Genomic DNA, 24319 nt, shown 5'->3' on the forward strand with positions numbered 1-24319 from the left:
TATTCATACAGACTGATTTCTAAACACACGTATTGTAGTTTAAAGACACATTACCGTGAGGAATATTGCTGTGGAACTCTGTTATACACTTAGACACACCAACCTATAAAATAGAGACACATTAGGATTAAAAAAAGAAACGGGACAGGGGGATTTGTGCCCAAAATCTTAAACTTTTGAGTGATACTTTTCTACACAATGACAGGTCAAATTATTATTATATAAGTGTGTGTATGTGTGTGTGTGTGACATAATATACAGTGGGACCTCGGTTTACAAACGCCTCGATTAACATAATTTTCGGTTTACAAATGAAAATCCATTGAAAATAATGCCTCGGTTTACAAAAATGTTTTGCAATACAAAGCAAGTTTCCCCAGGATGTATTGCACCTGGGAGGTTTATAGCGCCCCCTGCATGCTGGAGCCTGTGGGTAGCACGTGGCGTCAAATGTGGAGGTGTTGGAGCGGCCTATGCATCCAGTTTTGGAGCCATTCTGGAAATTGTTTGCAGTTGTTTTGGGACTTTTTTGTCCATTTCTCAAGCTGTGGAAAGGTAGGGAGCTGAGCTTCGTCGTTTGCATGCCTTTTATTGTGTGTTCTGCATTGTGGGTTGGTTTCCATGCCAGCTCATTTTGACTTTTTTCTGACCTCCAGAACGGATTAATTGGTTTTCAATGCATTCCTATGGGAAACCGCGTTTCGGTTTACAAATGTTTCGCAATAAGAAACATCCTGGAGAACGCATTAAATTCGTAAACTGAGGTCCCACTGTATTGGAAATATTTCTTCAGTAAGTGGAATGCTCAAATATGCAGGTGCACTCCCAGAATGCACTCTGTGAAGCTTTTTAGGAAGAGCAACCAATGCATTCTGGGTATTTATCAATATGCCTGCAAATATTTTACAGTATCTCAAATGTTTATATCTGTGTTGTGGACATGAAATATTATCCTGATTTCTTTTAGTTAGTAAAAGGTCTATTTACTTTATATAGCTTTGATCAGCATTTATCGTTTCACATGATTTACCTGAAATGGCCGCTAGGGCCGGATAGTTTCCCTTAGTCATCGAATAACACCCTCACTAACAAGATGGCGCTGGAATCTGGGGGAGACCCGCAAGGTGCCAGTGACATCACACCCGGTAGGACGAGCAATGAATCAACCACCTAACCCCTAACCAATTATTGATGTATAAATCAATGTTATCTCTGACAATGCTTATGATGTAATTTTGCTTTATAAGGGGCATGCCACCCCCTCTAATAAACATTCCTCAAGTTCTTCATTAACCTGAAACTTGTGTCTGGTGTGAATTACTTCAGGGAGCATGCACGCACTGTTTCTTTCATTTGGCCAGGGGCAGATACACAAAATAATAAATTTATTGATTGATTTCCACTTCAATCTGTATGTCAGTATATGTATATCTGTATCTGTACTGTTCTCTCTCTCTGTGTATATATATATATGTGTATACTAATATATCTGTTTTTTTAGAATAGGTAGCAAAATAGCATTTATTGTATCCTACACAAGCAATTTGTTCAGCACAATGCGTAGTTTTTTTAAAGAAGCACACCCATGTCCTGTTTTATAACAAATACTGTTTATTCTCTGAAACCTGTTGCTACATTTTTAAGTCATCCTTAGAACAAAATGTAACCCTTACAAAGTCATTTTGTTGCTTCCCATTACTCAGCTTGATTGTCTGAAATCATAAAAATCACTGGCATAAAGATTAGTCTTATCTTAGCCCCTCAATCACGAACAAGTAAGAAAACACAAGCATGCAAATGTAATTAGCAAGACATATGTTCCAATAAGTTGACATATCAAAGAGCAACGTTGTCGTATCTAATAGGATGCAATCTCTCATCAAGTGTTGATTTAGCACTGTAAGGATACAAAAAAAAAAACCAAGAAGACACGAGAAGAGATTTGTACTAGAATTAAGAAGCTTGAAATAAGATGTCTTAACAAATAATGAGACGCATGAAAATATCTTAGCACCTCTGTTCTGTGCTCTCTTTCAGTACGTGATAAGCATTTTATTAGGATTCTAGGGAACTGAAAATAATATCTTAATTAATGGAGAACTGTGTATGAAAGGCAATGCATGCAGTGTATCTGTCTTTAGCTTATTATGAGTCTTGTTTGGCAGCTACGTACAATTTTAACCCCTTAAGGACCAAATATTACACTTTGTCGTCAGTACAGTATATCTCTAATAATCTTATACCTGCATGGCATGCCCGTCTTAGTAATCAGTGGTAGCTCTATACAGTCCTGAAGTTATACATGGATCGGGACATTTCATTTTGGAACAAGATCCTTAAAGTGTCAACACATTTTCACATCTCATTTTTTTCACTTTTAATGAAACTTTTATTTCTTATTTGAATTATGATGCATATTGATTTTTATTTATTTATTTTTTTAGAAAATTTTGTCTGGTTTTAGCTGAGGGAGCGCCCATGTTGGGTCAGATACTACTGCTATCTGACCAACTGCTGCTCAACCTGACTTGCCAGCAGTGATTACTCTGTGCTCTATACTGATCGGCCAAAATATTAAAACCATTAGCAGAGGCAGTGAATGACATTGATTGTATTGTTATAATGGCACCCGTCAAGGGGTGAGATGTATATTAGACAGCAAGTGAGCAATCAGTTCTTGAATATCATGTGTTGGAAGCAGAAAAAAATGGGCAAGCAAATAGATCTGAGTGACTTCAACAAGGGCCAAATAGTGATGGCTAGACAACTAGGTCAAAGCATCTTCAAAATGGCAAGTCTTGTAAGGTGTTCCCAGTATGCAGTGGTTCATACCTACCAAGAGTGATGCAAGAAAGGACAACTGGCGAATTGGCATCAGAGTTATGGGTGCCCAAGGCTCATTGATGCATGTGGGGAGCATAGGCTAGCCCTTCTGGTCCAATCATATAGAACAGCTATTGTAGTTCAAATTGCTAGAAAAACATAATGCTGGCCATGAGATAAAGGTGTCAGAACACACTGTGCATCATTGTTTCCTGTGCATGGGGCTGTGTGACTGCAAACAGTCAGAGTGCCCATGATGACTTCTGTCCACTGCCGAAAGCACCTTCAATGGGGACGTAAGCATCAGAACTGCACCATGGAGCAATGGAAGAAGTTGGCCTGGACTGATATATCATGTCTTCTTTTAGATTAGGTGGATGGCCAGGTATGTATGAGTCATTTTACCTGAGGAAGAGATGGCAGCAGGATGGAAAGAAAGCAGGCCAGCAGAAGCAGTGTTATGCTCGAGGCAATGCTCTGCATGGAAACCTGGCATTCATGTGGATGCTGCTTTGACACGTACCACCTACTTAGAGATTTTTCAGACCACTTACACCCCTTTATAGCAATTGTGTTCCCTGGTAGCAGTGGCCTCTTTCAGGAGGATAATGCACCCTGCCACAGCAAAAATTGTTCAGGAATGGTTTGAAGAACATGACAAAGAGCTTGGCCAAATTCCCCAGATCTTAATCAGAATGAGCATATGTGGGATGTGCTAGAACAAAAAAATCCGATCCATGGAGGACCCACCTTACAACTTGCAGGGCTTAAAGGTTCTGCTGCTAATGTCTTGGAGCCAGATACCAAAGGACATGTTCAGAGGTCATGAGTAGTCCATACATTGACGCATCAGAGCTGTTTTGGCAGCACAAGGAGGGCCTACACGAGATTATCTTGATCAGTTTATGGGAAAGTAAAGCAAAAGACAAGTTAGATTTAGCAGCAATTGGTCAGATAACAGTAGGGTCTCAAACCAGATTTAGAAAAAAATTCAGAAAAATCAATAAACATAATTTTAAAAATGTATTTTCACTTTCATTAAACATTAAATGTGGTAATATTTGTAAAAAATGCAAAGTGAAAATTTGAGGACAGTTGTCCCTTAAATACCAAATTGTTTTGATGGTATGGAACATCATTGATCCTTAAGGAATTCTAAAACATATTTATGCTCAACTTTTAGGTCTCATAATAGTAATCAGTGAGGGAAAGAGGGTGTAGGCCACAATGACTTGAGAGGAACTAGATATATATGATCTACGGAGGAGGGTAAATGGAGATTTATTTGTTAAGGAGGAAGATACATAAAAGAGACTGCTGTCGAGGCATGTAGGGATGTAGGGATTGAGGAGAAAAGGATTTCATACATGAAGTAGAAACTGATATTAATAGCCAGTGAGGGAGAGACTTGGACATGATGTCTGGGGAGGGGTGGAGTTTTTGACAAAAACATGGCAATGAACAATGGGAGGGACAAACTTAGGGTGGCTTGGATAGGGAGAATGGACAACGGCTTGAGTGCTTAGTAGGTTTATGACCAAATGAGGAGGAAATTTGGGGTCAGTAATGCTACAGAGAAGGTGACGCAATGCAATTATATAAAAATATATATATAGTTTCTGTCAAGTTTGCTAGCCCATTTAAATATCATATTTATACTTCATTAACGTGAAACTTAAAAAGTGGGTGATAAGTTACTTGTATAGTAGTTAATATATTTTAATATATATTTCATACCAAAGTTGTATTTTGAAGAAAATGTACATAACAGAATTTTTGGTACTTTATATCTAAATTAAGTTCTGTTTAAAGGAAGGCTGTTATAGCATATTTTTGGGCTATTTTATTTTTCAATATTTTTTTCTTTTTTTTCCCAACAGGTAATGGATATGGCAATCATCGCAATTCACCAGGTCTGCTGGTCTCACCTGGTAATTTAAATAAAAATATGCAAGCAAAGTCACCACCGCCAATGAACATGGGGATGAACAATCGAAAACCTGACCTCCGAGTTCTTATTCCACCTGGCAGCAAGAATACAATGCCCTCTGTGGTAATATATCTTATTTTACATTGATTTTAATGCTGTCTATAAAGATGCTTGTTTATTGTTTTGTGCAGAATAGGCCTCGATTTAATATTTTTTGATTTTATTTTTACATGATTTAATATTCTTAGATAAATGTTCTGTATGATGTTTTCCATAATATTAAAATATAAAAAAAAGATATAATTTAAAAATATAAATTTGTATTTAAAAATGTAAAAATATGAAATCATTTTAAAAGTTTTATCCAAAAATATGAATTAAATCATTTTAAAAGTTTTATTCAAAAATATGAAATCAAGGACATAAGTTGTACGTAAACCATAAAAACGTAAGGTATTGTGGACTAGAATTCAAAGCAGCTTGTTCTCTGTGATTGCCGAGGGGAGTAGTCTTTTCACAGCTAAAGTGATAGTTATACAATATTATAATTATCCATTCGTTTGTAGAGGAAGTTATAACTTAAAACCAACCAATGCCAAGCTCTTTACTATAAATACTAAGTGCATAAAGGTAGGTCTAAATCTGGAGTTTACAAAACACAAACACACAGACATCTGTATATATGTGTATATTACATGAATTCTTCATTAATTTAACATATTGTGGGGAACGTAATATCAGCTCAGTAGTACTGGGACATACACGCTATGCTATTTGCAGCTGCCTCTGTTTATACAGCCACTATCATAGGAGAAAAGCTGGGGAGACAGTATTCCTGTCTCCCCAGCTCCACTCTCATTATATCATTATTATATCATTAATAGGAGAGGGGCTGAAGTAAATAGCAGGAGTTGTAAATAGCAGCTAATGCCTAGGAATACAACTTGAGCCAGTCTTGGACAGGCCAACACATGTATCCTTATGCCACCATAAAATAAAGGAACCCTAACCATAGACCAGGACTAGACAACCTTATGCACTCCAGATGTTGTAGACTACATCTCCCATAATGCTCTTACTGGCATAAGGCTGGCAAGGCATCAGGGGACATGTAGTTCACAATATATAAAACAAAGCAACCCACAGGGTCTATTGGGTTGTTGTGGTCTATTGGTGGGGCTTACAGTCTGGTACTAATCTGTGGTGTCAAATTAGTATATCAAATATATATATTCTTCACTCATAACACCTTATTGTACGTGTGAGACACTGAACCATGCCAAGACGTGTAGTGCCAAAATAATATACACAAAATAAAGGTTCGAACATATAATCATTTTATTCTCCATATAAAGGGAATGTTCTCCTTATATATGAAGAGACGGACGGATGGGCAGGCAGACAGACAGGCAGACAGACATAAAAAACAGGTTTCTGTGACAGTAGAGTGATAATACAATATAATAATATATTTGACTTTTAGAATATTTATTCCTTTATTTATCTGCGGAAAATGCCATACATTTTTTTTTTAGCAATTACGAATTGCTGCATTGTTACATTTATTAATTAAATATATATATATATACACACACAATATAATTCTGTTCTGAGACATCTCACATGGCCCGATAAAATGTATTTTGGGATTCTAGATATATCTGCTTATAATAGTTCCCTACATCTTTTCCAAAACACAGCTTGTCATTAGGCAAGTCTACATGGCTGACAAGAAGTCATTGAAATGATTTATTTCATACCCCTTTAAAGTTGATACATCCTATGGGACCTTAGGAATAGTCTCTCCGTCTCTCAGTTAGGCATCCAGGTGCCATGAAGCCTTTGTCACGACTGGGACTTAGCTGTGGATGGTATACTATTTCCTAATATAATGATATCTCTGTGACACAAGTGAAAATAATAGATTATGCTGTATTTTTCATGCATTGTCATTAACTGTTTGAGAGCCGAAACACCACTCTGTGCTTCACGTCGCTTGAGCTCTGCATTTGACTCTGTAGATGTGCTGCTGTACTTCCAAGAGAAATGTGCCCTTTATTAATAATTCATTTTTACTAATTGTTAATTAATACTCCTTTCTCCTGCACTCAGTCTGAGGATGTGGATCTGCTACTGGTAAGTGTCAGCAGTTCGGAGTTCTACTTAAACCCTGTAAATCTCTCTTCTGGCAGTTAGAATTTTCATAATTGCTATCGATCATATCCAAAATGATTTTTGTTTGCTTCCAATAAATTATATTAACCATCATAATATCCCAAAAATGCATAAATAAATGTAAAAAAAACACAGGACACAGTAATTTTCCATTCTCAATTGTTCAAAAGTGTTAAAATTTCATTTTATTATATATCTCTGGATACATTTTTTCTTTTACAAAGTTTTAACATAGGGATTTAAATTAACACGTGCAGCTAAATATGTATACAGTATAAAATAACCTGATATTCCGCCCCCCCCCCCATCCACCCCAAGATCTAATTCCTGTAAAACAGGTGTTACAGCACCACCTGCTGCTTAACTTAGTAACTACAGCGCCTAGAGACAAGGTTAATAAGTAAAATTAGCCTAAAAACCAGTGCTTGTAATTTTAATGACATTTTGCATTTCAATGGTAGAGAAACAATGGTAGTACAGTATGCATATTTCATCAGTTTTCCACATGGTCTGTTTTCAACCCGCAATAAAGCAATCTTTGCTTGTGGCAAGTTCAATTGCCGAGGAGAATCTGATGTAATGCGTTACCATGGCGACACTTGGTCTCTTGAAAGATTGTAAATGATAGGGCTGGCAGAGTTCACAGAAGTCACATGCTAAATGATTAATTTGTATCACGTTGAAGTTTCTTTTTTCTTCTTTGTTTCGCTTCAAAAATAATGCACCTTGCAAATGTACGAAATAATAATGTTGCTCTTTTTCTCTTTTTGTTTTTTTTCATTGTAACAGAATCAAAGGATAAATAACTCCCAGTCTGCTCAATCGCTCGCTACGCCAGTGGTTCCCTTAGCAACCCCTACTTTGCCAGGGCAAGGAATGGGGGGATATCCATCAGCCATTTCATCAACATATGGCACTGGTTAGTATCACTGTATTGAACACTGACAATATACCATATTGTATAATCTTATAGTATGGCAGGATATGTTTTTGCTTGGTTTTTTTAATGAACAATTCTGGCTTCAGATAATGTTTCCCAATGACACGTTACAAATTAGCCACAATCCGAATGTATGGCTGGGTTTGCACGTGGGATTGCATGAGCATGGAGATAGACATTTTCACATCTCTAGAAACTGCTGGTGGACATGGTAGCCCCATAATGTACTTTTGAGCCACAAATATCCCCTTAAGGACACAGCTTCAGAATTAAAAGACCAGCATGATGGAAAATGTCCATGTATCTTTAAGGGGTTAAATTATTTGTACTGTTATAGAGTCATTTTGCTTAAAGTTACCCCTGTTTAGAAATGCCAAAATACACCTGGTTATAAAGTTGTGTACAACAAAAATGAATGCTTTGAACAAACACGGCATAAAGTTAAACAGAACATACATATAGCTACATAGTGGTACATAGGGAACATGGACCATGCTCATGGAATCTTGTAGTCCAGCAAGACTTGTGAATGATAGAGTGAGTCAATTAGGGGTTCGCAGGAGCTGAAGTCAGATTGTGATTAGTCGCAGAGCTCAAAGCTGGCCGATTATTAATTTCTGAAATCTAGACTGTCGTCGTGGACTAATCATTTTTCAAACATACACAAAGTGACATGTCCCAAAATAAATAAATCCAGGGTGAGGGTTTCAGTAGCCAACAATTAAATGGAAGAATTGCATCTCTTGGACCCACTATCTTCTCTCATTATCAAAGTTGTAATCTATCTCATGAGGAGCAAAACATATTGGTACTCCGTTAAAGACTGTGTGAAAAATCAAACATCAATTTAGTCTGTCCTGCATCTTTTGACTCATGTGCTGATTTATGTAGTCATTGAGATGGCTTAAAAAGCATTGAGGAGGTCTTTTGATTTATATAGTCCTTGAGATGGCTTAAAAAGCATCGAGAAGGGTCTTTTGGCCTTTTTCAGCTGCACTAGAAGGTAGCAATCCCTACTTTACCTTAAGTATAGCTCACAAACAATGTAAAAATATGCATAATTTACCCCGTAGAAGGTGACAGATAGATCAAGGACAGGCAGTGTCCAAAAAACAGTCAATAAAATCCTATGTCAACATAAAGTATCCTATTTATTGAGCTTGTACTTTATACTCTATATGGAAATAATAGACAGTGATGTATATTTACTGAACTGAAAACTGAGCAGAATTTATACGGGGATAGCAAATATAGCCCAAAATTGCTAAATTGGAAAATGTTTCTAAATGAGCTAATTTTCATTCTCTGATCAAGATTTATACAGGGAATAGCAAATATAGACAAAAATTGCTAAATTGGAAAATGTTTCTAAATTAGCTCATTTTCATTCTCTGCGTTTAGTCTAAAATGTGCATTTGCCTTGTCAGATCTCCACAGCCGCCATTTTAGTGAATAAACTCCATTGTCTTCAGCGTACAGATTGTTACGATGACACAGAATATTACTGGTCCTTAAGGAATACTGGAAGACGAGGCTTAATGTCTCATAATCCATGGAATAGAATCTATACGAGCCAGAAGAACAAACAGTACTTTGCCGTGTTGTGCATTTAAAGGGTTACTATTCCAACAGCTAGAAAATGCCAAGAAATGCTTAGTTTACTTTTTGACAGCACGTCTCTATTTCACATATTACTTTTGATGTATCTGTGAGTGCTGGTATGTCAAGTTATGTCAGCTGCTACTAATTTTCAATCCCAAACTCCCACATTCAACTGAGCGGAGAAAAGGAATTACATGTGTGCGGAAGAAATGTTCAGATATACCCGTTCATCTGATGGGTCAAAGCAAGGCTTTTTGGAGGCTTTTGGAGAATTTTGGCATGACGTTAGATGTCATTCATATCGATAGTCGTTTATTTTAGGCTTGGCTGTTGTAGGGAGAAAATACTGATAGATAATGATTGATTTATCGTATAGATGTATTTATTTCATATAGGAGCCTTGAAATCAAACATTGCTGATTATATGCAGGCAGCTATGAGTTGGTTACGTAAAACATGTGGTCGTTTCTGACTATAACCCTATCTTTATCAACGGATGTCAGTTCACATCAGTTATCACATATTTATTATACTTATCACCCATTATTTGCTTATGTAAGGAAACAGGGGTTCTAAGGTCATGTATGACTGCCTGTAATTTTAATAAGGAACATGTTTCTTACAAGAATTATGATCCCTCACAAAAAAGAAATAATATTTAGAGACACTGTCTGGGAATGGGATAGTCACATTTTTTTTATTTTAATTATATTAAGGTAGTACGGACCTTTTACTGTCTGTCTGACAAAATCCAATTTTGAATGTGTTGCACGTGGGATATATGTAGCTAATCTGTAACTATATAACAGTTGTAGTGTTTATTATTAACAGGCACTTCTTAAAAATGGTATGACAGACTTGAAAACACAAAGGAGTTCATTTACTAAACACCAAATCGTAGTAAATTAAGAGCTAAAGTGCAAAATGTAGATGAAAAGGTTTTATGGAAAAAGTATGACTATTTTAGCCTGAGTTGTGCAATTCATTTCTAAATTCACTACCAGTCATTAAAATTAGAAAGGGAACACCAGAATTTTAGGACAAAACAGCCAAGACTCGGCTTAGGTCTCCTTCCAGCTCAGCTATCTAGGCCTAAATTCAGCAATTCTACTGTGAAAATCTTTAAAGAATAGTTTTATATTCATATCTCCCACCATTAAGGGGTATGATATAGAGACAGGTGGGCAGTCTCAAATGGAGAATCACCTGCTCGGGAAAAGGGCCCAAAGACAATGCAAAGAGCGATGTCCTAATACATGTAGGACAGAACGAGGGCATCTAATGATGTGCTTGCTCTGTGCTGACTTGGGACAGTACTTTTGTGTCCCCGTATGTAGGACACCAGGGCATAAAATCAGGATGATATCACAGGACCCTAAAATAGGGACTATCCCAATCAAATCACATGAGGTATCTTATCGTCTAAGTGGCTATATGATGCTAAATTGGGAAGTTAGGTGGGAAGAATTTTTATATCCATTTATGAAAGATCATAATGGACTGTAAATTCTACATTAAAGGACTCTAATATATATCTCAGACTCATTGGCATAACAACTATCTATAGCTCTAACCATGAGTTATTCAGCCCAGCACTGCTGGTCTTTTTAATTCCACTTTTTGTCAGAGAGCGTGTTCTTAATATACACCAGTGAACTCAACCTTTAGTGTAAAACTGGGGTTAAGAGCAGATAAGTGAGATATGTGCCGACCGAGACACAGATCTCTTCTCTCTGTAGTAGATTACTACGCACACGATCCATGAACACTCTCCCCCCCCCGCACTCATTTATCCTACTTCCTACATTTACTGTATTCTTGATGAGGCTGGCAAATATTGTTTATAGCAGAAACATGAAACGTTTCTTATTTTTCTTCTAACGAGTTATTAATTCCATCTCAGCAGATGCCGAGGGTTTTAGTTTCTAGTTGTTTGCTCATTAAGATGTGAATGTGCTGGTTGGTACTGCGGCAGTAATACATTATCATCCCTGTTTACCGCTTATTCGAATAGGAATTCCTTCACTAGTTCACGCTCTTTGATTAATAAACTCAATGAACTAATAAGACGTAGGATTGCAAGTCTTGGAGATAGATGGATTTGAAGAGCTGTAGATGTATTCATATGTTGTTGTTTTTCTTTGTTTCGTGTATACTTTATTCCTAAAAGACATGGACGGTATTATCATACTCATTTGTTATATTTTTTATTACAGCTTTATTTACAAAAAAAGAACCAAAAAAAAAAACCCAATATATCTGCTCTGTACCATGTACAATGCAAACCTTACGAATGACCTTACGAATGACACCGGTTTTATTGTTTTTTTCTCTGCTCTAGATAAAACAATATCTAGAAATTGTTGAAATAAAAAGTGACTTAAATGGTAAAGCCCAATCAATTATATAATTACAATATAAGAGGGTGTTTCTAGGGATGAATAATGATCCTCGTTGGAATTCCAATTCTTAGGGCAAATAATTATTGGACACTTTTTCCCATCTTGTTCGTTGGATGTTAGCAGATATGATTTTTCCCTACAGTTTAGAATTCAAAAACAGAGTGTAAGAGACATAAACTTAACTAGCCCTGTGGATGTTCCCGTAATGCAAGCTTTTAAGGATTGATTTAATCTCAGTTTTTGTCTCTTACACCATGACTTTTTGTTTATTTTTTATTCTTCAAAATGTATCCTGGTCCATCAGCTAATATGTAGTCAATAATGCACATGAGTCAGTTCCAACACCAGTCTTATTCCATGTTTCTGCCATGTTTTACATGCAGTTCCTTTCTTCTTCGGTACTTTCATCTTTCGGTGTGAGTCAATATTTTGTCTTATCTGCCTGTAAGAATTTATTCGAGAACCCTTCTATCCCAAGTATTTGCACTTTGTGTTTAAACCCTCTGAGGTTATGTGTAGTATTCTCTCTCTTCTTTCAGCCTAAATCCTAGAGAATGTTCTTGACATATTTGAAATAGGGAATGGGGTGTTTTTTTGACATTTTGTTTTATAAATGTTTTGACACTCTGCCTGATCAATTTATCCCTAGGCTCGAGACGATAAGCTTTACCAGCAATGAGACTTTTTTTGTTGCTTATGATGATAAACAAAAGGAAAATTACTCCAAATACCAATACCTGGAATCACAGACCTTTTGATGGTTCTTGTGTACATGAACAAATTATATAATATAGTGGCAAATGAACGGCAAACAAACAACCTAAGAGAATATTGTACACTCACACTTGGTAGCCTTAACTAAAACCTTATGTGTAACTTTCTAATATATCCCAATTTTCTGGATGTAATTACCCTCTAAAAAGCATACAATCTGCCCTTTTGCATCTTAGTTATTGTTATATTTCAATATTTATATGTTAGAACCAGAGCCGTAACTAGAATCCACTGGGCTCCGGTGCAAAAATTACCCTGGGGCCCCCCTCCGATGTGTCTCATCCCCCCCCTCTGTGTCTCATTCCCACATCCAGGCCCCCCCCATGTGCCTCATTCCCTCTGCCCCACAGCCCCTCCATGTGTCCCATTCCCTCTCACCCCTCAGCCCCTTCATGTTTCCCATAGGCTCCTCTAGCCCCTTCATGTGTCCCATTCCCTCTCACCTTAGCCCCTCCATGTTTCTCATACCCTTTTCCCTCCCAGCCCCTCCATGTGTCCCATTTCTCCTTCTCCCCTCCCTGTGTCCCATACCCTCCTTCTCTCCCCCCTCCCCTCCATGTGTCCCATTCTACCCTCTCTCCCCCTTCCTTCCATTTATCCCATATCCTCTCTTCTTCCTCCCCTCCCATCCATGTGTCCCATTGTTCCCTCTTTCCCCCCTCCCCTCCAGGTGCCCCATTTCTTCCACTCTCCCCCCTCCCCTGCCTGTGTCCCATAACCCCATCTCACCCTCCCTCTCCGCCCTGTGTCCCATGCCCTTCATCTCTTCCCCTTTCCCTCCCTGTGTCTCATTCCTACATTTCTCCCTTCTCCCCTCCCTGTGTCCCATACCCTCCCTCTCTCCCCTCCATGTGTCCTATTGTTCCCTCTCTCCTCCCTACCCTCACTATGTCCAATTTCTCCCTTTCTCCCCCCTTCCCTCCAGGTGTCTCATACCCTCCATTTCTCCCCCCTCCCCCATCCCTGTGCCCCATACCCTCCATCTCTGTCCTCCTTTTGTCCCATTGTTCCCTCTCTCTGTCCTCCCCTCTCCTATTGTTCTTTCTCTATCCCCTCCCCTCCCTGTATCCCCTACCCTCTCTTTCTCCCCCTACCCTCCCTGTATCCCATAACCTCTCTTTCTCCCCCTCTCCTCCCTGTATCCCAAAACCTCTCACTCTCACCCTCCCTGTATCCCATACCCTTTCTCTCCTCCCTCCCCTCCCTGTATCCCATACCCTCTCTTTCTCCCCTCCCCTCGCTGTATTCCAAACCCTCTCTCTCTCCTCCCTCCCCTCCCTGTATCCCATACCCTCAATTTATCCCCCCTCCCATCCCTGTATCCCAAACCCTCTCTCTCTTCTCCCTCCCCTCCCTGTATCCCATACCCTCCATTTCTCCCCCCCTCCCCTCCCTGTATCCCAAACCCTCTCTCTCTCCTCCCTCCCCTCCCTGTATCCCATACCCTCCATGTCTCCCACCTCCCCTCCCTGTATCCCATACCCTCTCTCTCTACCCCCTCCCCTCCTATACCTTACTGGCTGCAGTTCCCAGTCTAACAGGAAGTGCTCTAACAGTGAGCATTTCCTGTGAGACCGCTCGGTCACTCTACACACAGGCAGGAGGGGAGCAGCTCTCCCTTCCTGTCTGTCCTACGGGAACCAGCTCGTGAGGGGCCTGGTCGCAGCTGCGACCCCTGCAACCATGATAGGTACGCCAGTGGTTAAAACACAAAGTACTGAACATGCCAGTTGTCATATTTATGCCATAAATATGTATTTCTTTACAGTTTGAATTAATATACCATATTTACAGATTAGAATAAACATTGTTTATTGCATTGATTATAAAGGGGAAGTTATCACAGTGTTGTCTTGTGAAAATGGTGCGAAGTACTAAAAGTGGGGCAATCACAATGGAATCCATTGGAACTAGCAACTGTTACTATTGGTGATACCTCCCCTTTTACATATTTGCCCCACTTTTCAGAAAATGACACTTTGCTAAATCTCCCCCAAAATGTTTTACACTAATAGACATTCTCATACCTCTGAATATTGCTCAAACTAGAATTGGGATGGGGGGAGGAAAAGGAGGTGGGTCCACTGAAGGGTCATGTGAGGCTGGCATCAAGCATGCCAGGCTAGCAGACGGCCTCCTAGCCAGTCCCCTACATAGAGGACCATGCAGAGAGTGCTGCCCCGGTGCTGTCTGCATGGTCCAAGGGCTTTCTTTACAGCATGAGCGTGTTTAATGATAGGCTTGTGCTGTGCTGTTTGGGGACAGGTCACTGGTGTCCCTGAATGCGGGACACCAGGGAACTAAAGCGGAGCAGTTCCCCAAAATTAGGACTGTCCCACCAAAAGCTGAACAGTTGGGAGGCATGCATTTTAGAGGGAATCATGTTAATTGCATTTGCTCTGGATTGTGCTTCAACATTAATATTATAATCATCTATAATTTGTTTCAAATTTTCTTTTTTTCATTTTGCAGAATATTCTTTAAGTACCGCAGACCTTTCATCACTCTCTGGGTTTAACACTAGTGCGCTCCATCTTGGCTCAGTAACTGGCTGGCAACAACACCATCTGCACAACATGCCCCCATCAGCTCTCAGCCAGCTGGGGTAAGTTTAAGTGTATACATTATTATAAACTATGTACAGTATATACCGGCTGTGTGGACCTGCTAACTCCCCCGCTGTCTTACTTCTATGCATTCAATCTTTATCTTATATGATTTACTCTCTCATGAGCATTATCACAGTGTTTACTCGTAGGTGAATAAACAGAATGGAAATTGTTAAAACATTTTAAAAATAAAAATATAAGAATTATATAGCACAAATACGTATTGTTCTAATGCAAAATGCAGGGAGTGAATTATAGAATGAATTCTTTTTTTAACAGTTTCACTGTAATACTACAACTTCACACAAAGGTGCCAAACCTCCTCAGGGGACGCAAACTTGCCAGAATTCTACAATTTCTCTAATTAGCTAGCAATGAAACAATTAGCACTGTGTATGACTGTGCAATGTGCTAAGCTGTATCCTACAGACAGTCAAGAACTGAAGTTAGACACCCATACGTTATATTAAGCCCTGTGTACATAAATAGATCTTAGATAATACTGATCTGTAGAAGCCCAACTTTCTTCTTTAATGCAACATCCATAGAGGAACATTTTTTTTTTTTATCTGAAATCATGAGTAATAGCTTTGCCAACTTTTAATCTCCTGGTGAATCCATCTACAGTACATAGATCTCTTCTTAAAAGATTACGCGAATAAAAAAAATAATTTCGAAAAAAATGAATATAAATAATAAAGCTAAAATATATATAATGAGTGTTAAAAATAAATGGGTCCCTTTTTGTAAAAATTAAAAAGTATAAAAAAAAATTAAACGTACTTGTAAATTAGTGCAGGGACAGACTTCTTGTTCATAGAAAAGCATTGTGAGACATAGGGCACATGCAAGGCAACCCTGTGCTCCACTAATCTAATGCTTCTCAAAGACAAGAATTAAATCCAGTTGAAGAATTGGCCATTTTTAGTGTGATCATGTTGTGTGTGAAGACATTAGAAAATCGAAGATCTTCAATGAGGGAGCGCCCCAAGTGGCTGACAGTCACTCGAGTTGTGGTTAGGGCACAATGTTAACATTGCAGTTTCTCAGAAATGGCAATGTGTTACACTGCCGGAGAAAAATGGACAAAGTATGTGGACTAAACCCACTTGATAAAGCTGAAGTGGTTTGGATGAATGTTTTAGCCTTGGAAAAAAAGACAAGTCCCCAATATCAGCAGAATAGGTTATCATCAATAAAAGTTTGCAACCGAGTATAATATAGAACATATCGAAGATATAATTTTAAAATATGCAGAGTTTTTCTGCTCAGCACAGATTTCCAATTCGTTAACCTGTCGTGCTACTAGCTGTCTTGATCATGAAAATCTTTGTTGCTAGCTTCCTAAAACACCTAAATTGCTTCTCTGCCACCAACTGACTAACCCAGCACTAACATAACACCATCACTATTTTCATGTGTGGCTATGATTATATTTTAATCACCCCTTAATATTTCCTCACTACTTGTCTGAATATCAACACAATTGGGACTATTAGTTGCACAAGTTGAACTATGGTTGTGAAAGTTTAATTTAAACCAATGGGCGCCAAATGAATAGATGTATTCTTGCAGAAGTTTTATTTTTTGCACTATTTCATACTTCCTAATCCTTGATTGCAATTATTGACAATCCATATATTCAAAGAGGATTGTAAAAACTATGTAGTAAAAACTAATGTAATAATAATATTAGAATCTATCGAAAAAATGAATGCAATAATTATTCCAGCTTTAAATACGTAAAATAAAAAGAACGCACAACTGAGTTATATTTACTTAAAATAGTATAATAATGTAAGAAGTGTATAATCCATGTTCCCTGTAGGACAGAACGCATTTTACATTTTTCTTGTTTTCCCACAATATAATTATAAAGATATAGCCTGTACTATTTTCAAAAAATTAAATAAAAAATGTAGGTATTATGCCATTAAAAGATTGTTAAAGTTTATTTCTAAAAATATTAATAATAAAAAATACAACTGAATATTCACTCTAAGAATACTATTATTAGTTTAATATAAATTAAATGACTAGAAAGTACCTTCTGTTACCAGCAGGTGGCACTTTTGCACAAAGTATGATGGAGCAAACTAATGTATGTCAGTAAATAGCTGCTATGGCTATCACAGGTATTTATCAAATGCCAATGCTCCGTATTAAATAGAGACTGTGCAATATTGTCAGAGGAAGTCAGGTTTCACTACTCCATCATTCAGACAAATGCAGTGTACTATCACTCAATGTTCACAGAGAGGTAGCTAAATAAAATGACTTCAAGCTATTCGAATACACCCCTGTTAACTAGCTGCGTGCCACATTACCCTGCTGTTTCTGTGTGTGTTGTAAGTGCTTGCCCGTTGTCCATACAATTACATTGAAATCGTTCTAATTTACTTTTAACTACCAAGTCATATTTATGGATCAGTAGCCAAAAAATGTAAATTAAAATTAAAAAATGTATCATTAATGAATATTCAACAGAGCATAGCGACAGTACTTTACACTATGCCAATTAATGTAGAATTACACAAAGGTGGCAGGTGTATGTAAAACGATTACCTCTGACATACCCCTTAGCAGTATTCGCAAGTGTTGGTGTGATGTATATTGCAAACAGAAGTGCGAAATGCGCTAGCAGGGAGTAAAACTGCTTCATCTGCTGACATATATATATATATAAAAAAAATAAAAAAAATATCCAACTCTAAGGGAAAGCTATGGTAAAAAAACAAATTCCGAGTTAAAGGGCCAGTAGTATAAAGTTATTATCAGGGCTTATTGAAGAGATAAATGTGAATAAAAACACTTATTTTTTTCACAATGCCAATCTAGGCAACGGAAGTGTGGGTAGAAGTGATGCAGACGCTGGCATTTCATTACCCTTGCCGTGTCTGCAGTTTCACAAAACCGGACACGGCGACAAACATTTAGCAGAAGCCAGATCTTAATCATCTCTTCCTACTACTTGGTTGCATTTATCAAAGTAGGAATATATTCACTGGAAACAATGCTGAAACTGCTCGCATAACTTCTAGCCAGACTTTCAATGACCAAAGTCGAAGTAATGGATCCCTACAGTGGCATCCTAAACCTGGTTTATAAATATATGGAGCAGGGTAAGTACTTCAAAGTGGTAAGTACTGTGACTGCCCTTGCACATTCTTTTAACTCTTCAATAACCCCTTATTAGTTTTTTTTTACTGATGCTGACCCTTTAAGTTAAAATAAAAACACACTATTTTTAAGCAGCAGACTATACAATTTGACCTCTTTTGCATTCTAACACAATATTAATAGTGAATAATAATATTGAACTATATGACAGATGCCTACAATGAAAAAGAATGTAGTTCTTAAACCGTACATGAGCAAATATATAATGTCTTAAACTCATTATATGTCTAGCTATACGCAACTGTCCCTAATTATTCTAAGTTGTTTTAACTCAACTGACCTGAGATCCTACACGCAGGGACACATTTATGCTCTGGCTTCTACTGACCCACAGACGTTCTTGTCTGTTAGGTCATGAGTACCTTGTTTGGTAGACACAATGAGTCTCATCTAGTAGCAAAGGAGGAGGTTGTACTGCTGCTTAAATCAAGTTGTTTGTGAGTGTTAGTGAGTTTAGAGGCAGTTTAAGCCGCCTCATTCTGTAACTGCGTTTCCTTTCCTCCTACAGAGCTTGTACTAGCACTCACATATCTCAGAATACAAATCTCTCCCTGCCTTCTGCTCAAAGCCTCCACATCAAGTCAGAACCTGTTTCTCCTCCTAGAGACCGTACCAACACTCCATCGGGATACCCACATCACACGCGCCACGAAGCGGGGAGATCTCCTGTTGATAGCCTAAGCAGCTGCAGCAGTTCGTATGACGGAAGTGACCGAGAAGACCATCGGAACGATTTCCACTCTCCCATTGGACTCACCAGACCTTCGCCGGACGAAAGAGAAAGTCCTTCAGTCAAGCGCATGCGGCTCTCCGAAGGATGGGCAACATGATATAATTATTATATAGTAGAATTTTTTTTTTGCAGTGTGTGTGTGCTATACTTAATGGGAATCGGTAGGGTGGGAGGGTCGATATACATTATATGTGCCGTGTGTTGGGGGGGAAAGTCAGGTACTCTGTTTTGTAAAAGTACTTTTAAATAAAATCGCCTCAGTGATCCAGTATAGGGATAAGGAGAAATGCTGAGATATAAAAAAGCTTAGCACTTAAGCTGTACAACAGAAAACTTGTACAAAATAGATTTTGAAGATAACTTCTTTTTCACTATTGTGCTCCCTTTGCAAAATGTATGTTACAATAGATAGTGTTATGTTGCAGGTTCAACGTTATTTACATGTAAATAGACAAACCAGGACATGTTTTGCCAGCAATGGTAGATCTTTACTGAGAAAGAAAGCAGCTGTTATGCAACATATGGTGAAATGTACAGAGGTTTTGACAGTCCCAAGATTGGGTGGCCACCGATATCTGTAAAATGGCCGAGCCACCCAATATATGTAAACTTCTCAAACACACCAGCAGACAATGAAGTTATGGACTTTATTTCACAAAAACAAAAATGTACATTTCAAACCAGACTACACTGATTGTTGGGTTTGAGAACTTACATATGTTATTGTTCGGTTCTAGATATACATCACTTAATATATAGAAATATAAATTATGTACATTACATTTTGCTTATTTTCATATAAAAAAAAAAGTTAAATGAAGTTTGCAAAGCATTTGTGGCTTTTTGTAAGTAACTTAAGCCAAAATGTATTTTTATTTTGTTTTTTATTTTTATTTTTTATTTTTTTTTTCATTTTTTTTTTCTTCCCTTGAAAGCTTTGCTAATATTTTACAGTCCTCAAAAAACAAAAAACAAAGATTAAGGTTTTTTCGTAAAAAATAAAAATATATATAAAAAATATCACCCCCCTCACGCCATGAAGAACTCCACGCTTTTGCTAATCGAGATAACTGTTCCTCTTTGTAGAAGTTTTGTTTTTGAAATGTGTATTTCTAATGATATAAAATAATATTAAGAATCTTTCAAGAAAATCTGTGAAATTAACATACTTGTGTATAGCATTCTAATATATAATAAACATGAAACTAGCATTTTTTTTTTCTTATCTTAATAGCGGGGAGGAACCAATGTATATTTGTGCATGTGCACAAGTACGTAACTGATCTTTAATTCTGCATACATTTTGCAAATTGAAATACACCTACATCACAAGGACAACCTGAAAGGTTTTAAACTTGCTGGAAATGGTTTAAATAACCCAATGGTTGCATTCAGACGGGTGAACTGACATCCATTGTATATTGTATAATAACTACATTAGCTGTCCATCTATTTTATAAACACCATCACATAGAACTTAAGTTTCAACAAATATACAGTTTCATAACTGATTTCCTAAGTGTAGCAACAAGCCTAGACTCCTGTACTCTTGTTAAAAAAAAAAACCAACAATCTTTTGATGTTTCCAGAATATGCAAATATAACCAACCGAGTTTACGAGTATTGTTAGCAGTAATTTGCCTTTGACGGGTTCTTTCTAGAAAAAAATAGCCATATTTAAAGTTTACCTAGCAACACGTTTCAGAAATGCATACAGCACATTGTAGAAACAGAAGTTTGTCATTTTGATGACCTTGCAAAATATTGTAAGTCACGTAACCAGCAGAAAATAGAACATATGTGCAAGTCTAGAAGCGCTTAGCATGGCACATAGAAATTTACCAGAATGCTGAAAAATTGCTGAAAATGGGTGGCGCTCAGCCCTTATATTCAGACTACTGAATTCAGTAAAAAAAAAAAAGCAGTGTATAGGGAGAATGGTACACCTGTAATCTGATTTAATGGGAAAAAAGCACAACTTTGTCATGGGTCACGTTCTGTAAAGTATAACGTTTTACATTTCTAAGATGTACCTTGCCAATTACTATTTTGGCAAAGTTGATTTTGACTTTTATTGCAATCCCTTTGTATTTAAGGATTTTGAGGCAGAGCCTCGGGGTATTAACATTTAACATAAACTTGTCCTATATTAAGTAGAAAAAAAAATAGGCAGCATTTTTATTTGCAAGTTAAAATAAACAGAGTGGCATTTTTATTATTTTATTTAAATGGAATATAGTATCCCCTCTGATTATGGAGGATTTTTTTTAATTTTTTTAAACGTTTTTTTCTCTCTCTCTTTTTTTTTGTAAAGGAAATATTTTGAAGCACAATGAATTTACACGACAGTTTGCAGTTCTCGGATAACAAAAATATAACTGTAATATAATATCAATTTACAGTAAGCTGCAATAAGGAAAAAAAAACATACTACCCATAATCTTTTCATTTTTTTAATTTATTTTTTTTAAGAAAACTTCAGTTCTAATAATTGTATGTGAATCTTCACTTGAGTCTAATTCCCCTCCTCTAACTTATATACAACAATACTGATGTGTTTTGTTCTTATCATTGTGTTTGTCAACTTTTTTCAGGAACTTAAATTATATGTATTCTTTCCTTTTTTTTTTAACAAGCCACTTGAAACTGAATAAAGGCTGTTGCCTAAACACGAAGTTCTTCATTTGTCCTTGTTTGTGCCATCTGCTGTGATACCATTTCAGTTTTGTTCATCCACTCTGGATTTCATAGAAGACTGTTGGAATATTTGTATTTTCACACTGGTTGTGCTGTTAAGACTTTGTTCATATATTATAACCAACGACATGGAGCAATCCAAGCTTTCAAAAAAGTGTTGTCTTATGTTTTCTAACGTGACATAAAAAGTAACCACATTCTCTAAACTTTAGATGTCTGATTGGAGGTGTCTTATCCACTTTAGGCCTTCACGTTTTTATGAATGGCTACCAAGTTATCTGAAAAATCCTTTGGCTCAATTACATTGCATTTTAAATGTAATAAAGTCCGTCTCAGGTCCTATGGAATAAAACAGTTTAAAGCCAGTTAGAATTTAAAAACACTCCTATCATTCATTATTGTCCGACTATCAGCCGACAAACTGATTGAATGGACCCCTGTCATCCCGTAAATAAAAAAAAAGGTTGTATTATACTCTGTATTTAATTTAACTAATTCCAGTTCCTAATCCATTGTATCTGAGTGGTATTTTAACCTCCAAATACAAAAGTTGGACATCATCATAGAACAGACGCATTGCTTAATATTTAGTTGTTTTTTTTTTAATTAGTTGTGTAAATAAGTGCAGGTAAAACCTGAAATGTTAAAAACTTGGATTGCTCCGGTTGGTTTTATGTGTATTTTATTTTATTTTGGAAATGTATTTCCATTTAAGATTAGTATTTCAATTCCAAAGTTTGTTAAAGAGGCAGATTAAACAAATTATATAATCAGTGACAACAGAGGCTCACAGCGGCATAAGCTGGACTTTGTCGCCCCTAGATGACGAGATGTAATATAATAAATGAAAAGCATCTGTATATCTCAAGGGACTTAATTCAGCTATCTGTAGTGAACAAGTTTGGAAAAAAAACTTGAAGGTGTTTCTGCTGCTGGACTCCAGGTTTAATTTGTATTTTGCGGAAAAATAAGTAAAATGACTGTCTTTCATAGTGAACTGTTGTCTGTAGTGCATTTATTTAATGTGTAGATTGATGAGAAAAAAACCCAACATAATGTGAGATACATTACCCACCAATGCATACACATAAACTCGTTCTGTCTGTCTTTACAGTTAAACATATCTACATGATTATTTCAGTATACATATAACCATCAACATATCCCAAAATCCGGTGTTCTCTTCCAGCTAGTCCTATCAACAATTCATTCATTCATTGATCTATTGAGCATATTAATCTGTCTTTCCATTCAGTCTATCTAGAATATCTATTACTGTCTTCAACTCATCTAGCTATTATTCTGCTTTACCTCGCTGTATTTTCTATTTCTTTAAACTCTGCCTAGATATTCTAGATATCTATGACTATCTTCCATTGTACTTATTTCACTTTCTCTATTATATCCATATATCTATTTTATTTTATTAAAGCAGCTACACAGATGCATTTAAAAGATAATACACTGTAGCTTAACACAGTTTACAGAACTCATCTTAAAACAGTACCCGTAAAAGAGGAATATTCTTTTAAACAAACTATAATATGCTGTACTGTAATTACTTCTTAAAGATCTGAGTTTTTAGCATGGGGGTGCTCAGTCATTGTTACTGACACAAAATGGCTGCAGAGAGCACGTGATATCAATTGTTGCGTTGACAAATAGTTCCCAAAATTCAATTTTTCTGAGAATTGGAAACATTTCTTCACTTCCGGGCAGTTCCGAAGTACCAGTGGCAGTTCCAAAGTACCAGTGGTACTTCACTCACCTTTACCAATATAAGCAGGTTTTAAAATATATGGTGGAACATATAACCTATACAATTACAAGACCACTTTTTGGGGGGAATATTGAGAAAAAGTAGGAAAGGTAGCAAGTTTTTCATGTCTCAGACCAGTGCTATACATCCCAGGTGGTGCGAAGTGGCATTTAGCTTTACCCAGCTTTCTACCTACCTCCAGATCCTACAAACAAACGCACTCTAAGATGAATTAAATGCACTCTAAGACGAATTAAACACACTCTAAGAGATATTTAAGATATTAAAGTATTGGGTGGACTAACATAACATCACATAAAATGAATATAGCTAGTGTAATGGGAAAAAAAACATACACACACGACACATTTTATGTTAACTCCAACTCACCAAAAAGGATCCTACTCTTCTACTTTCCTACCTGTATGAACTCCCTTCATGAACCAAAAGAAGACGAGAAGAATTCTGGACATTTGATCTACAGATATTTCCCAGGTATCAAAATAATTGTCAGACGTACCTGGCTATATTTTATATATATAATGTGTAGTGTAGGAAGGTATGACAATATGTCATAAAAAGACATAACAAAATGCACAAAATTAAATTAAATCGTGGTCCAGATGATAATGAAATATAAATCTGCTGAATGTGTTGAAACACTAGACATTACTGTACTGTGAAAGACTTCTCTA

The 24319-nt window shown here is 37.0% G+C and overlaps 1 protein-coding gene across 7 annotated transcripts in view; it reads left to right on the top strand.

Annotated features, from left to right (window-relative positions):
- The window catches only part of MEF2C (myocyte enhancer factor 2C), a 246571-nt gene extending 223709 nt beyond the window's left edge, over positions 1–22862 (top strand). For 5 of the 7 annotated variants that reach the window (XM_063453699.1, XM_063453704.1, XM_063453701.1 and 2 more), the window contains 4 exons: positions 4704–4876; positions 7718–7847; positions 15119–15251; positions 18944–22862. In XM_063453699.1, coding sequence (XP_063309769.1) covers positions 4704–4876; positions 7718–7847; positions 15119–15251; positions 18944–19265 — 758 coding nt within the window. In that variant the 3' untranslated portion in view covers positions 19266–22862. The remainder of the gene's footprint in view (positions 1–4703; positions 4877–7717; positions 7848–15118; positions 15252–18943) is intronic. The other 2 variants (XM_063453702.1, XM_063453705.1) reach the window with 1 other exon arrangement.
- The last annotated feature ends 1457 nt before the right edge of the window (positions 22863–24319 follow it).

Source organism: Pelobates fuscus, chromosome 5 (assembly GCF_036172605.1).
Source record: "Pelobates fuscus isolate aPelFus1 chromosome 5, aPelFus1.pri, whole genome shotgun sequence".
Taxonomy (NCBI): Eukaryota; Metazoa; Chordata; class Amphibia; order Anura; family Pelobatidae; genus Pelobates; species Pelobates fuscus.